We start from the raw sequence: 16,353 nt of genomic DNA, 5'->3' as shown, positions 1-16,353 counted from the left end.
TCTTTTGGGGTTGCCAGCTGTCTGAAAACCTTATAAACTATAAAAGGGTGCCGGCCCACCTGCCTCCCAGAGAGGCTGATGGGCTTGATGTGCTTTCCAAGTCCTGGCCCTCCCACAACTGCTCCCAGCACCACATCCCGGTCCGAGAAGTGCCCTCTGACGTCGGAAATAAGCCCCCCTCCCAGCCTCTTCGTCCCTTTATGCATAGATCGTTTTTCCTTCAGCGCCCCTGGCGGTTTTAACCACGTTTTCTCTGCAACCACACCCCCCTCTCCGAACAGACCCTTTCCAGTTGCCGTGGGAATTTGCACTGCTCTGTTAGGCGTGCCTGCCCTGCTCACCCGGGGGTGTCCACGGTTTGCCGGGTCCGTAGCAGGACGGGCGACGGGGATGAGGACGTGCCACCTCCCTCTCCCCTCCCTCAGACTGCCCCCAGGTCCAGTGTGTGCACCCGTATGTGGCCCAGCAGCCGGACGAGCTGACCCTGGAGCTGGCCGACATCCTGAACATCCTGGAAAAGACCGAAGACGGTGAGGCCTGGGGCTGGGCGCCTCTCCCACTCGCACCACCCCTTCCCCACCCCTAGGACTCTGCACCCGTCTGAGGGATGGGGGGTGCCTGAGCCCCATGGGCAGAAGCAGACATCACGAGGCTGAGGCTCAGAGACAGGCTGCCCAGCAAGAGGGTGATGGTGGCATTCCAGACTCCAGGTGGTCAGCTTGGATACCTCTCCCTTTTGGGGGCGGCCTTGGGGTCTCCTGGCTTCATGCTGAGAGGCAGAGAGTTGCCAAGGGCTCAGGAATGGGTTCCAAAGCCAATACGTTTGGGACACACCGTGGCGCCCCAGGACCGCGTTCCCCAGGAGGAGGTCCGGGCAGTGCTTTCCCGGCTCCTGGGGAGAAAAAAATCCAAGTGTGTCCAGTAGCAGTTGTTCAAGCAGGTGCCCTCTGGAAAGGCCGGCGGGGCTCCTGCATCTCCCTCACCTCTACTCCCCGCACAGATGGGAGCCCTGGCCAGGACGGAGGCTCAGCCCTCAGCCCTCACCCCCACGGCCTGACCCTCCCCGACCCGCCCCTACACAGGGTGGATCTTTGGCGAGCGTCTGCACGACCAGGAGAGAGGCTGGTTCCCCAGCTCCATGACTGAGGAGATCTTGAATCCCAAGATCCGGTCCCAGAACCTCAAGGAATGTTTCCGAGTCCACAAGATGGACGACCCTCAGCGCAGCCAGAACAAGGATCGCAGGAAGCTGGGCAGCCGAAATCGGCAGTGACCCCCGGCCTGGGTCACCAGCCAGGCGGGAAGCCGTGGGTGGGCAGGCCAGAGCAGCTCCGGGCAGGCAAACCCCGACGAACGGTGGAGGGGCTCTGGGGGGAGGCAGGCGCCTCGTGCAGGAGCCACCCCCACCGCTCTCCCTGCCGCGTGCTGAGTGCTCATGTGTCTTGGCCCCCTCGCTTGCAAACTGGAGGAAGGGCGCCTACGTCTTTCCTCTGCTGCATTTATAAACGAGAAAGGGTATTTTAAACAGTATTCTCCCACCTGTCCCTCTTGTCTCTTAGAGGGGGTGGAAGTGGACTGGCATGCTCCAGGGGCCTTCCCAGGCACTGGAAGAGGCCCCAGACCCCGGGGTGTCCCTGGCCAAGGGCAGGCTGGAAGGATTGTCATGACCCCCTGCACATGTCCTTCTCTACCCTGGAAGCCATTAGAATCCCCCAGGCGTGCAGATGGACCGCCCTTGCCTGAGCTTGTTGAGCAGCCCTTGGTCTCCGATTCAAAGGACCGAGAGACCAAATGCCTCTGTCCTCCCCCCTCCCCAAGCCTCTGCCAGCCTCTGGCTGCACGGCCAGGCCCTGCTTCATGGCAGGCCTACCAGAGCTTGGCCGAGGGCCCATGCCACCTCTGGCTCCCTGACAAGCTGGATGTAACTTGTGTCTTCTGGCCCCTTCAGGAGCCCAGGTGTTGTGAGGAATGAATTGGCCACTGCATCCTGTATCGGTTTTGGTTCCGAGAAAAGCAAATATCATTTTTGGCTGCATTAAAAGAAGCATCATGTATAAAATAACGGAGGTGAAGCTCTGTTCTTTCTTTATTGCTCTGCTGCACACAGGAATGAGGTGTTTGGTTCTGGGCAGGGAAAGAGGAACTCCTTTCAAGGCCAAGGGAGTAGCATGTCCTGAAGGAGGAGGTTAAGGTGGCTTCCAGGACAGGAAAAAGCCAGAGTTAGGACCTCAGGGTGGAAGATTTGGACCTCAACTTGTGGAAGGATTCCAGAAACAGAAGATGCTCTTTGAGGGAGCTGGGGACACCCTTCTGCTGCAGTGGAAGTGAGAACGCAGGTTGGGGAGACCACAGTGCAACAGAGGCTGTCTGTGGGTGGTGATCCCACAGGAGATCTAACACCAGGCATGGGGCTGGGGCTGCCTTCCTACCTTCTTACCTTGGACACTTCGTCCCACTTCTGGTGCTAGCAAGTTACCCAAAGACTGCAGCTCCTCGCCCATGCCAGGTAACCCTCACAGATACCCCACCCCCACCCTTGATTCTGTCCTGGAGTGTGGAGGGTCTGGAATCTGACCCTGCCCAGCCTTGCATGCTTGGGACCACACTCTTTCTGCCAGGACACTCTTTTCTCCGTGCCAGAACAGGCCTTTCGTTAGAAGCCCAGGATTTGGATCAAGTGGGACTTCGTAGCATCTTCCCACAGGCCACATGGCTCCTGGCATTCTTGAGACCTGAGACCCTGTGAGAATTGGATGGATTTCTGGAAGATGCATACATGCGCAACACTCTGGCTCGACAGTGAGGGGCTGATGCTCATGGGGCCTCTGTGCTACACCCCCAGGAGGAGTACCCATACTTAAGTCCCCCAGCAGTGGGGCAGGGGGAGAGGGGCCATTCCTGAGCCCTATGCTGCTCTTGTGGCGGGGGGGGGACGACTCTGGGACAAAGGGGAGGGGGTGACCATTGGTCCTGGCCCTTGTCCAGTTTATCTTTTTGAAGCTGGTAAACAGCATGCTGATTTGGATCATCGCTCTAACTAGGGCTTTGGTTAGCAGAGGTTATGTGGAATGAAGTAATTTAAACAGCTTCATGAGAACTGGTCAGTTTTAGAACAGCCCTTCCTAAGTGGAGACTTCTAACCCTCGTGTGTTTTGGGCTCATCTGGAGTATGCAGGAGGAGAGAACTGGTCTTAGCTGGAGCAGGAGTGGTCAGGAGCTCAGGGAAGCTAAGGAGGTCAAAAGAGTTGCTAGAAACAGTGAAAGAAGAGGAACAGCTTCCCTCCACCAGCACCCACACCTAGGCCCAGGGTATCAAACCATCACGGGGTGTGCAGACAGTCCCTCCTCCAGGTCTCCAGTCTTCTTTTCCACTCCAAAGGGATGCAGTTCAGGCTTCTTCCCGGCCATGCCCTGAGCAGCTCAGCCACTATTTTAAATCTCTCTCTCTCTCAATTGTAAAAGCTAGGCTTCCCGGGAAGTGTGCAAAACAAAAGACATGACCTAGAAAGGAGAGCCAGGGCCAAACGCGGGGTTGAAGGGAGGCTGCCTGGGCCTGTGGTCCGATTGCTCCTGGGGCTCCCTGGGGTGGAGGGGTTCCCGGGGGCGCTGGAGGGACGGGTCTGGCGCTCCGAGCGGCAGATGGGGCCTGGCTGACCAAGTCAAAGACGCCGCCGCCCCCCTAACCCCCCCCCCCGCAAATAACGCAGACTCTCGTTGGGAGCCCCCACGGCTCGGGCCGCCTCTCCTGCGCCCGTTAGTCTGCGCCCGAGCGCAGGGGGCGGGCCCTGGGCACTTCGGGGACAGGGGCGTGGGCTGCCGTGCGGGGACCCCGCGCACTCGCGGCTCCCGCTGGCGCCCCCGCGCGCACGTGTTGCGAGTTGTCGCCCGCCCCGCTCGCCCACACACGCACGCGCGGACACACTCGAGACACGGGGGCGCCCCCGGGGTGCAGCCGAGTCGCGCCGCGGTGGGGGCGCGGCCCCTTTATTCGCTTCAGGAGGCGGAAAACTTTCTCAGCGCGACGACCACGAGCGCCAGCACCACGCAGGTGGCCAGCAGGGCGGCGATGACGATGGCCGCGATGGCGCCGGGCCCCAGCGAGCCTGCGGAGGACGGAGGGCGGGTCAGCCCCGCGGCCCCCGCCCGCCCCGCGCCCCCCGCCCGGCCGGCCCGCGCGTACCGCCGCCTTGGTCCAGACGCTCCCGCGCCGTGCTGTCCTCGGGGCTCGGCGCGGCCGTGGGGGCCGGGGGGCCGGTGGCCGCGGGCTCCCGGGCGGGGCTGGTGCTCTCCACGGGGCCCTCTCCCGACGGCAGCTCGGCGGGCTCGTTCCACAGGGTGGGCGCGGGCTCCTGCGGGCCCTCGGCTGCAAGGCCAAGGACAGGCGCTGGGGCGCAGGCCGCAGGGCCGACGGGGACGTGGCCCCCGCGGTCAACCGGCTGCGGAGGTGGCGCTGTGTGCGGGCCTCTGGGGTCAGCACTGCGCCAGGCCTCCCCTTTCACAGGGGCTCCAGGACCCCTACTGTGGCCAGGCTGCTCCCGAGCCCAGTGAAGACAGACTGATGGGGGAGCGGGGGGACCAACAGCTTCTCCCAGAAAACACTGTGAGGACCCTGCGCTGGCAGCAGAGCGTCGGGCCGGCAGGGGCAGGGCACTTCTCTCCGGCCGGCCCGCCCTCCCTCATCTGGACTGCTGGGCTCTGCAGGCCTGGGTGGGATACCTGACGCCTGTCGGAGACCCCTCCCCTGCAAGGCAGGCAGGGCAGCCTTCAGCCTGCAGAAGAGGCCAGGAAGGTGAGGCAGCTCTCCCTTCAGGAACCAGGGTCCCTGCCTACCCAGAGCCCCATGAGGGGCTAGTGCTGCAGGAGGTGGGGAGGACAGGCAAACTCCTCCTCTGGTCCCCCTCCTTTGGCCTAACCTGGGCAGAGCCACACAGCCCACAGGACGTGGGGTCCAGCACCCACACATAATCCATGTTCCGAGGCTTAAACCCCAAGGGGACTCTATATCCTAAGAAACTGTGATGCCAGCATATTGCTGCTTCCATACAGAACAGGGCCAGAGGGATGGGCAGGGGTGTCTATGGTCAGTGTAAGGGAAGCCCCAAGAAAGGGACGATGCCCCCCCCCCCGCCCCCACAAGCTGGGGCTCAATCAGCACATCAGTCCCTGGGCAGCATTTTCTGCATTTCTGCTCATGGGTTGGGAGTTAGCAAGGTTTGGAGTACCCAGGGACCTCAGGGAATAGGGGCAGGCTAAGACTGAGAGGACTGTGTGTTGATAACCCCAGCCCCACACCACTCCCCTCCCCACCAAGGATCCTGGTCTGAGGAGCCCCACAGCACTACCCTAACCCTGGACCCATCCATCCTTCCCAGACAGGAGGTCCCAGCCACCCAGTTAAAGACCAGAATGGCAGACAGTCTCCAGGCTCTACCCCTCACCGCCCCCCGCCCCGGCCCTGACCATTGGCTTTAGCAGCGTCAGGGCTCCCCAGTGCCTAATCTCAATTGTGATCCGAGGATGCTCAGCCCCCACGCAGTCCCTAGAATGGGCTCAGCGGGCATCATGACACACCATCTTGTTGACTCCAGCTGCTAGGAACTCTTGTATCCCTGCCTCAGAGTTGAGAAAAACAAGACTGGGGCGGGGGGGCACTGGGAGGAGCGCTGCTGGGACTCTAAAGCCCCCAGACGATGAAGTAGCAGGATACACTTCCCCAGAAACCACCAGGGAAGTTGCGTCGTTCCTGCAGCTCTAGCCAGCCTGCCTACAGGTCCCTGGGGCACCTTTCCCTCCACAGGCTTCACCCCTGAGAGCTCCCTCTGGCCCAGACAAGCCAGAGCCAAGCTGCTTTCGGACTCGCCGGCTTCCAGAGAGGGGCTGTTCTGGGAAGACACAAAGGGACTTCTGGTCTTTCCTGCTAACAGTGCCCACCTGGGGCAAATCACGAGGAAACATCAGCTAAACCCAAATTCAGGGTCAGTCTTAAAATAACTGTGCTTTCAAAAACATCCAGGTCAAGAAAGACAAAGAAAGGCTGAAGAACTGTTTCAGATTAGAGACCTAGGAGGTTGAACGCAGCATGTATTCCTGGATGGGGGATGGGGGGCGCTATGGGGTTTACTGGGGAAGTATGAATATGTAGCTTAGATAACAGTACTATATCGATGTCCATGTCCTCATTTGGATAACTGACTGGTTATGTAAATATCCTTGTTCTTAGAAACACTTAGGGGCCAAAAGGCATGATGTCTACAACTTATTCTCAAGTGATCAACATTCAGATGGGTCAAATGGGTAGACAGAGATAGTAAGAAGAGCAAATATGGCAAAGGTGAATCTAAGAGTCTGCTGGAGTTCACCGGATTATTTTTGCAACTTCGATGTAAACTTAGAATCTCTTCCCAATCAAACTGTACAGGACTCCTCAGGCCCTGCCCCTGCAGCCTCTCCCAGGCCTGGGCTGGATCAGTTCTGAGGCTCAGCTTGCAGGCAGGGACCCCTGTCCTATTTCCCAAGGGTTACCCCAGCTGGCATCCCTTTTCAGCAAACAGCCCTGGCAAGGAGGCCTCCCACGGGCAAAAGGTGAAGCTTTCTGTTCGTAGGGCCTGAAGCTGAACCAAAAGGCTGGTGTCTGGGGGCCACCCTGGCCCCCCACCAACTGCGAAGACCACCCTGTCCTCCATTGTCACTGCCTGGGAAGGCAGGGGTCTGCAAGCCTCATAGCTGCTACGGAAAGTGCCAGGCCCCAGACGTGCTTGCCTCAGGCTCCCAGGGGCTGGGCCAGAGAAAAAGCCTGAGTATGTCCGCTACTGGGCCCTGGAGTCTGGGGCTCACAGACTGCCTGTCTTCCCAGGTAAATGGACAAGCCACTGGCCCCCACTCGCTCCCCATACACCCACGGCAGGAGGCCACCACAGGGCCAACCTGGGTAGCATTTGGGGAATCAGCTGCCCGCAGCTAGCAGGGCCCAGGTAAGCATCTACTTCTGCCCTTTGCCAGAGCCCAGGAGCCATCTCTGGGGAAGAGTGGGCCGCCCTCTGAGCAGGGCAGTCGGGGGCGCACCCAGGCCTTCTCCCCTTCTACCCCCGCCGCCGTGACCCAGCCTTACTCTGCTGCTCCCCACAGAAGCCTGGATCTTCCCTGCCTGACACAGTGGCGCAGGCCACCTCATCCCTGCTGTGTGTACCCACCTCTAACCCCTCCTTCAACACTCAACCAGTCCCTAAAGCTTGAGGGGCTGAACCCACAGGCTTCCAAATCAAAAGGGCTGGGTCCAAAGCCTGGCTCTGTCACGCTGTCACCCTAGGACCCCAGCAGACTGACTTCGCTCCCACCCTCCCCGACTTTACTTCCCAACCTGTGAAATGGGAGTGGCCCATGTCTCTCTCGGCCCACAAGTAGTAACTGTGCTGTCACTGCCATCGTGAGCTGCTGCCTCGGCCCCAGGGCCTCTCCAGCCGGACACAGGCCAGCTGGATCTGTGTGCTGTGCATCTGCTGCAGCTGACCATCACGGGAGACCCCCAAGGGCTCATCTGCACCCAAACAGCCAGGGCCCCAAAGGCCTGCCAGCTCCCTGCAGCTTATGCAGCCCAGAACTGCAGCCTGGACTCAGCCACCAGCTTCCAGCCAAGGGGGTGCAGGTGCCGGGAAGAGGCCAAAGCTTTTCTGATCCTCATCTACATGTCTCTGTATTTTCTCAATTTGCTGTAATAAAAGGGGAAAACAAAGTTTAAAGGCAATAACCCACCTCCCCCCCAAAATCTGCCTTGGAGAGCCCTAAAAAGAAGCAGTTGCCAGGGAGTTTGCCAGCAGGAGGGCCCGTCTGAGCAGGAGTGAAGATGAGGGAAGGAAAGAAAGCCAGGCAGAGGGAGCAGCACAAGCAAAGTCAGGGAGGATGGAGCCCATGGGCATGGAAGGCGAGCTGTGAGCCCCAAGGGGGATGTTAGGTGAGGACAGAGAGGCGGGTAGGACCAAGGAGGACCTGTGATAGACCTAAAGTCCAAGGACCAGAGTTAGCAACGTCCTGTGACTCTGACCAAGGAAACCAGGAGAAGTGGGGGGCCCGTGACACTGCCACAGGCCTGGGCCACGGTGGGCTCTTCCCCAGCCCGCCGCCTCCAGCCGCCCTGCCTTTCGGTAAATAGGTTTGTTTAACACTCCCTCTGACCGCGGGGCCCCGAGGCCAGGCACCCGTGCTCACAGACTGCCTTTGTGCCAGCTATGAAGGGCCTTTTCATCCCTGCCCTGGCCTCCCGCCTGCTCAACCTGGCCTGCTCCCCCTACCCCAGTAGCTGCAGCCACAGGCAACCGACAGGGAGGGCAGCAGGCCGGGCCTGGACCTCAGCCACGGGGCCACTCCTTCCCTGCCTGCCTGCTACAGGACCCCAGCCCACCAAGCAAAGGTCAGGGGGCCTGCCAGACCTTCTACACACCTGCTCAGAGCTTCTAGCCCAGAGTGGGGTGGCTGAGAGCCTCCCAAACATCCTCCCTCCCAGAACAGCAGGAAGAACCACAGCCAGCCAAAACCCCAAAGACTCCGGGGTGGAGTTGGCCTGCCTGTTCTTGGTAGGACACGTGGAGGGAGGTGAGGCCAGGTGAGGTCCTAGAGAGCCAAACACGTCCCCAAACATTCCTGTGGCAGCGGACAAAGCCCACCCACCCAGGCTGTGTATGCACAGTCTGATCCAGGGCCTCTGGCCAGCATCCTGGGCTGGAAGAGCTGGCTACTCAGGGAACGAGAAACTGGACAGAGCTCCCCAGGCGGCCCCAGAACCTGGGCAGCCAGGCGCCAGCACCTTCACCTCTACCCACTTTGACCACCAGGCAGGGGTGCAGTGGGGCGTGGGGTGGGGAGTGGGGGATCTGCAAGGACCACAGTCCCAAGATCTAGTCCATAGAAGATGCCACCCGACACTCAGGTCACTTTCCCAATTCCTGGGGCATCCCATCAGCCCCTCGTCTTGCCCAGCTGGCACATCTCCCACATAAAGGGGGGCTGGGCACTTCCCCAGCCTATACGGGGAGGTGGTTCTGCCCCAAGACCACCCTGCACCCAGAGGGGCTGGGGACATTTATTCACGGTTCCCCCAACATTTACTGAGCGCTCCAGGATGCCCGGCCCACCCTGAAAGCTCATGTGTCTGAAGTCGGTAGGCCCGCAGTCCCCCACAAGGGAGGCAGAGCTCCTGACTGCGGTTATCACCACGTACAGATGAGGAGAGGTACAGAGAGGCTGAGACACGGTTAGCACACAGAGACAGAAGCAAAGCCCGGCTTCTCCCCAGGGCATCTGGAGGGGCCTGCATGCCCACAAGCAGCTCACCATCACCCATTTCTTCCCGGTGTTTGTGCCTGAGTGTGTGGCTGTCCACCGGGCCTCACACCCCCCAGCACCTCTCCCCAGGGCCATGCTCAGGTGGCTGGCATCCAGGTGCCACCCCTACAGATCCACAGACATTCCCCCAAAGCCATGCTGCAGAGAAGGTCTCCTGGGGTCTCCCCACCCACACCTCTCTCCAGCCCCAGGACCCCCCCCAACACACACACGTACACACAGGGGCCCTGAAATACTTCTCCTTTGGCCCACCCCACAGCCAACAGAGACTGCTTTCTTCTGGAGAAAGACCATCCACGACCTGTCTGAGCTTTTTCTCTCTCAGGCTTTGAAGCTGGACTGGGCCAGCCCCTCCCAGCAGAGGGCCCTAGAGCCATGCCCAGGACTGGGGCTGAGGTCCAGGGAGCCTGCCACCCTGAGCCTATTGGGACCTTCCTTCTCACCGGACCCCAGACCCAGCCATTTTGACCTCAGTACTGAGGCTAAGTCCAGTGTCCTCATCACGGTTTTGCCAAGGAGTCTCAGGCCCTGTGCTCTTTCTGGAATTTTTCCTGGGCTGGGAATATAGTACTTGGGTCCTCAGTCTGGAAGGTCATTTCAGAAAGCCAGCACAGAAGGGCTTACAGGGTTGAAAAGTGAAACAGCAGGGCTCTGGGGTTTTCTGTCTAGGAGCCCAGGGCCTCTGGTCCTTCAGCTGTTTGCCCTATGCCTAGTGCCCCCTCCTGACTCCCAGATCTGGAAGCCTTCAGATTTTAACATGCTGGGGTAAGCCCCGTGTCCCCCAGACAGCTAATGTCCCTGGTCCTGCTCCCTAGATCACCCCCCTGCTTCAGGGGCCATCGTCCCCACAGCTAGCAAGTCCCAGGACATCGACTTGGCTCCTGGCAGCCAATCTCATAGGAGCCCTCCGCAGAATCACCCCAAACGGCGGCCGTCTCCTGGGAAGGGCTTCTGCCCAGTGGGCCACACGGTGCTTCCTGGCCCCGGGCAGCTGGTGGCAGCAGTCAAGGGAGCACCCTTACCTGTGAGCACTGCAGGGGCCAGGGCCCCGGAAAGGAGCAGCAGTGCCATGCGCAGGGCCACACGGAATGCCATCCTGGCCAGTGAGGGAGCGCGGCTGGAGAACGGGATGCACCGAGGACTGAGCTAGTTAACTTCAGAGCGGCGGGAAAGAGGTATCAAAGGGCTGGGAAGGGTTTTCATCAATGCAAACTCTGTCCTCCTGGGACACCGTGCCCGCCCCCCACACATAAGTGTGCGCGCGCACACACACACACACACACACACACATACACACACAGCAGAGCTTACAGAACGGACTGCTTTCCTAACTCCAAAGTAGCCCCACCCTCAGAGAGGGAAAGAAAGAGGAAATTGCTCTCTTTCCCTCTCTCCCTGCCCCCAGCCCTCTCACTCTCTCTCTCTGTCTCTACCCCGCCCCCCCAAACACACGCTCCTCAGCCGCTGGAAGTAAGATTCTCAAACTTCAATGTGCAAAAAGACTCACTCAGGGAACTTGGAAAATACAGATGCCTCCAGCACTCTGTATCCGAGGGCCATGGGTAGGCCCAGGATCTGCATTTTAGTACCTATGGCCCTGGCTCAAGAGACTGAAGCCCAGGCAGTCAGCGCCGCACAGTCTGCTCACTTTTGGGCTCTTGATGCCTGGTGGGGAGACAATACTCAACAGACCTTGTTAATAACAGAAGCACTTTTAAAGCAGTTTCAATCCAAACCCTCAGCAGCTCTAGTCTCTTTCCAGAAAAGTTCATGTCATTAAATGCCCTGTTTCTTCTTGCTCTCTGTTCTCCCAGATGCCTGAGACTTGAAACACCACCTGTGTGCTCCTGGCATCTGTGTCCAGCCCAGGTAGGTCTGGTGAAGAACTTCAGCCCTACCACCCACGGCCTCCCCAAAAGCTCCATGAGTATCTAAAAAGTATGTCCAATTTAATGTGTCCAAAGTGACCTTGACTCCATGCCTCCCTAGTCCTGCTCAGTCAGTGGAACCCCAGCCCCCGACCTTCCAGATGTCCTAGACACATAATTAAAAGTTATCATAGGTTTGTCTCCCCCTCACTCGTCGAACCTCTCAGAAAGTACTGCCAGCACCCCTTACCTCACACCCTTTGTGCCCCCCACCCCCCACCCCCATTCTTAGAAAAGCCACCTTAAAGGCTTGCCTTGGTCCTGCTCACAGTGTTCCAGTCCACTGGTCTTGATTAGGTTCCTCCAACACACCAAACGTGGTCCTGTCGCAGGGCCTTTGCACTTGCTGTCCCATCTCCCAGAAAGCAGTTCCTCAGTTCATTACGTGGCTATCTCCTCATCACCATTCAGGTCTCAGCTCTGATCAGTCAGCCTCCCATCTACCCATCACATCACGTAATTTCTTCTTGGCACTTATATTTACATAAAACTCTCATTTCTTTCTTTCTTTTTTCTTTTTCTTTTTTTTTTGGTGAATTTTCTGAGGAATAACATATATACTGTGAAAAGCACAAATCTTATGTTTACAGCTTGAGGAACTTTTATGCGTGTATACACCAGGGCAAATATCACCCAAATCAATATGGAACATTTCCAGCACACCAGTAGGATCCTTCCTGCCCCCCAATCCTGTCAGTAACTCCAAAGCATGATTCTGTCTTCTGTCACCATGGAGGAGTTTGGTCTACTCCTGAACTTCAAATAAATGGAATCATAGGATATGAACTCGTTTCTGGCTTTTTTTGTTGTTGTTCAACATTCTGTAAGATTCATCCACATTGCTGCATGTAGATGCTCATTTGTTTTTACTGAATAGTATTCAATTATATGAATTATGTCACAACCTAATCATTCTTCTATCCATTTTGCCATTTATCTGTGTCTATTTGGGTTCTTCCTAGAACTTCTATGAATCCGGCTCCTGTGAATATTCTTGAACATGTCTTTTGATGAACATATCCACTAGCTTCTCTTGGTTATAAATCTAATGACAGAATTGCGAGGTCGGAGGGGAGGCAGAGTTTAGCTTCTGTAGATGCTGCCGAGCTGTCTTCCCAAGTGTTCGTTTATAAAGGTTATACTTTATAAGCAGCGTGAGCGTTCCAGGTGCTCCGCATCCTCACCCACACCGGGCATTGCGAGTCTTTGGTTTTCTAGTCATCCTGATAGGTATGTAATGGTGTCTCATTGCAGATGCATTTCCATGACTGACACAGTTAAGCACCTTTTCATATTTAGTGACCAAAGGAATATCCTCTTTTGTGAATGGTCTGCTCAGTTTTCTTTGCCCATTTATTAGAGTGGTCTTTTTACATTTATTTTGTTTAGTGTGTGTATCGAAGATAAACATCCTTTGTCAGATATAAGTAATGGTGCCGTTAGATGAAGCGTTTGTAGATTATCTATCCCCACCCTGTGACTGTAAATCCCAGGACGGCAGGGGCTGTGTTTTATTCACCAATGCATTTCTAAAACCTAGCACCACCATGTCCAGTATGCAACAGGAACTCAATATTTGGATTCAATCAGTTGGGATTTCTGGGATAGAGTTAACAGGGAGCATCTTCTCACTTGTTTATTCATTTGTGTTGCTTTTTTGCTCCCAGTCCCCCATCCTCAACTTTCTGTGCCCTGCAGTGTAATGCAGCAGCATAACTAGTCAGATCCCCACATGACACTTGAAACTTCCGTCCTAGCTGACTTCCTGTTAGCATCTGCCAATGGGAGGCGCTCTTGTGAGATGCAAGGCGGGAGGGGAGAAGTGACCCTTTCTGACAGCTGTAAGAACATCAGGGACTCAGGGTCATGTGGTGGCAGCTTCAAGGGCAGCCACATCAAGTTGGAAGTCCAGGCTCTGGGTCCTTGCCAGGAGCCTTAGTCGACAGTGCTATGACCTCTGAGGAATCTTTCTCCAGCCCTGGCTGATGTCAGTTGCCTAGGTGCAGTTGTCAATTTATGAGCAACCTTCCCTTCCCTTTTTTGCTCCTTTAGTCCTTTAGACATCCTAAAACATATCCCTGCACTAAATCTCTTCTGTCTGAAATACCTAGAGTGAACTCTGTATCCCAGTCAGATCCTGACCTGTACAGAGCTTTGCCCCTGGAATCGTCCTGAGAAACAGGCCCTCAAAGATGTGTTTCTGAGCTTGGTTCACCACCATGTTTGAGCTTGAATGGCAGGAAAGACCTCATGCCAGTGGAAAACCTGATCTGGAAATGTATGGCACGCCGTATGTTAAGACTTGTGGTTGTTTTTGCATGAAATGCCTATTGAAGACAAGGCTTAAGAGACCAAGTAGATAATGCATTTGATGTTTTTAGTGGTGATGATGATCAACAGGAGAGTGAAATGAATTGGCTACTTTTTACTTCACCGGGTGCTCACAGAAAACAACAAGTTCAGGCTTTAAATTTGAAAGCCAAGTCATGATCAGAATACTGGAGTCCTTCTGTGGCAGTCTTAAAAAAGGTATCTTATTTCTTATTTCTTGTGGATACAGGGCTGCAAACCAGGCCCCAAGTCTGTGTGAGCTGCAGAACTACAGTCTTGAATTCACAGCTGTGCCAGTTCTCTTAGGTGAAGCCTATGGCACTGATTGGAAAGGAGTGAGACATTGAGATGTGGAATGGGGATATTTGGGTAGACTCAAACAAATCTGACTCTTCCACTCACAAATCCTCAGGCCTCCCCTGCAAAAGCAGCAGACTCCTTAGAGAAATGGCTAATTCCAAATCTGGGAAAGGAAAAGTAGATGATGAGCCTAGAACATCTCATGCCAAAGTAAGGAAGTGCTCAAAAAAATGATGGGGACATAGCGAAAGGACACAAAAGACAACTTGGAGGGGCACCTAATGAAGAATCTGTGCATGAAAAATATTACCAGATTGTAACCGATAGTGTGTGTGTGTGTGTGCGTGTGTGTGTGGAAAGCTCTTCCTTAGAGTGCTAATAAATATAAAAGGAAAGTTTGGCAAGTATTAATTGTTCAAGCAAGAATCAATGGCTGCTAAAACTAGTGGATAAAAGTCTGATGAGGAGTGGCACTTGAGTGGCTCAGTCGGTTCAGCGTCTGTCTTCGGCTCAGGTCATAGTCACAAGGTCCTAGGATCAAGCCCCATGTTGGGCTCCTGATCAGCCGGGAGCCTGCTTCTAACTGCTCCCTCTCCCTCTGCCCTTCCTCCCTACTCATGCTCTTTATTTAAATAAATAAAATCTTTAAAAAAAGTCTGATGAAGCATATTTACAAAGTCTCAAAGTATCTCCCATTAAAAAAAAAAAAAATCAGGGGCGCCTGGGTGGCTCAGATGGTTAGGCGTCTGCCTTCGGCTCAGGTCATGATCCCGGAGTCCTGGGATCGAGTCCCGCATCGGGCTCCCTGCTCAGCGGGGAGCCTGCTTCTCCCTCTGCCTCTCTCTCTCTCTCTGTCTCTTATGAATAAATAAATAAAATCTTAAAAAAAAATAAAAATAAAAAATAAATCATTACAGTGGAGAAACCTGGAAGACACCACCTTAATCAAGTGATTAAAATTAACATCACCAGTAATGGTTCAAACCAACACCATCATGATATGGTACATCGAGGACGTAACATCACTTCTGTATTATTCCTGCCCAATTGCATAATCTCAACCAAATCCTGAGAAAACACCAGACAACTCCAAATTGAGGGCATTCTACAAAACAACTGTCCTGCACCCGTAAGTGTCAAGATATGAAAAGACAAAGACAGAGGAACTGTTCCAGATTAGAGGAGACTCAAGAACATGACAACTAAATACAAAAAATAATCATGGATGGCATCCTGCATCTTTTTGTTTTCTCCTTTTAAAAAATATTAGCGGGGGGCGCCTGGGTGGCTCAGTCGTTGAGCGTCTGCCTTCGGCTCAGGGATCCTGGGATCGAGCCCCGCATCGGGCTCTCTGCTCAGCAGGAAGCCTGCTTCTCTCTCTCCCACTCCCCCCTGCTTGTGTTCCCTCTCTCGCTGTGTCTCTGTCAAATAAATAAAATCTTAAAAAAAAAAAAATTTTTTTTAAATATTAGGGGAACAATTGGTGAAACATTAATGAAACCTGAATATTTAGTATTACATCATTTATTTCCTAATTTTAATAATTACACTGTGGTTATGTAAGAAAATGTCCTTGTTTCAAGGAAACACACCCTGAAATGTTTAGGAGCAAGGGATATAATGTCTGCAGCTTGCTTCCAAACGGTTCATAAAAAATAGTTACGGAGAGTCCTTATTGAGAAAAACGGATTATCCAAAAAAACTGATAAAGCAGATGTGGTAAGATGTTAGCAGATGGGAGTGAAAGTCATGTTGGAATTCTTTCTACTGTTCTTGCAAGTTCTAAGTCTTGAATTATTCAAAATAAGGTCCCCTCTTCCCCTGAAAAGTCACTATTTTTCAATGACAGATGCAATCATAGGACCGAGACAATGACCACTGAGGAATGTTAAAACTGCTACATGAATGGTCAACAGAACGGTCATAACGGGAAAGTCAGAATGGGACAGGCAGGTAATACCGCCTGCGGACGCGACACAGCAGGACGTACGCCAGGCAAGCAGCTGAGTATTCCTGGAGGGGGAGGGGAGAATCTGAATGTAGTCAAGCCTCTAGATCTGACTCCGAATTTACAGAAAACGTGAGAGACATAAACAAATGGACACTATAAAGATGCTCCTTGCTAACCCTAAATACGGGATGTTCCATGGATAAATGACCCAGTTTTTTCAACTTTGTTTTTGAGGAGGAACTAGATTGCACCAAATGCAATCCATGAGCTTCATTTTGATTTTGATTCAAACTTTTGTAAAAAGACACCTTTAAGGGCGCCTGGGTGGCTCAGTTGTTTGAGCGACTGCCTTCGGCTCAGGTCACGATCCCAGAGTCCTGGGATCGAGTCCCGCATCAGGCTCCCTGCTCAGCGGGGAGTCTGCTTCTCCCTCTGACTCTCCCCCTGACTCTCCCCCCTTCTTATGCTCTCTATCATCTCTCTCAATAAATAAATAAAAATCTTAAA

The 16,353-nt window shown here is 54.7% G+C and overlaps 2 protein-coding genes across 2 annotated transcripts in view; one reads left to right on the top strand and one right to left on the bottom strand.

The window, feature by feature from the left end:
* NGEF (neuronal guanine nucleotide exchange factor) overlaps positions 1-2,062 on the top strand; it is a 38,318-nt gene extending 36,256 nt beyond the window's left edge. Inside the window, exons 12-13 of the mRNA XM_036109561.2 lie at positions 426-530; positions 1,083-2,062. Coding sequence (XP_035965454.2) covers positions 426-530; positions 1,083-1,273 — 296 coding nt within the window. The 3' untranslated portion in view covers positions 1,274-2,062. The remainder of the gene's footprint in view (positions 1-425; positions 531-1,082) is intronic.
* Positions 2,063-3,966: 1,904 nt separating this feature from the next.
* SNORC (secondary ossification center associated regulator of chondrocyte maturation) lies at positions 3,967-10,520 on the bottom strand. The gene is made up of 3 exons (XM_036109579.2): positions 10,359-10,520; positions 4,181-4,363; positions 3,967-4,103 (listed from the first exon to the last, which is right to left on the bottom strand). Exons 1-3 carry the CDS (start codon positions 10,429-10,431, stop codon positions 3,994-3,996), a joined length of 366 nt encoding a protein of 121 aa, XP_035965472.1. The 5' UTR covers positions 10,432-10,520; the 3' UTR covers positions 3,967-3,993.
* Positions 10,521-16,353: the final 5,833 nt, after the last annotated feature.

The sequence above is a fragment of the Halichoerus grypus genome, chromosome 4, assembly GCF_964656455.1.
Source record: "Halichoerus grypus chromosome 4, mHalGry1.hap1.1, whole genome shotgun sequence".
NCBI classification, from domain to species: Eukaryota; Metazoa; Chordata; class Mammalia; order Carnivora; family Phocidae; genus Halichoerus; species Halichoerus grypus.
This window is presented reverse-complemented; position numbering and strand designations above follow the sequence as displayed.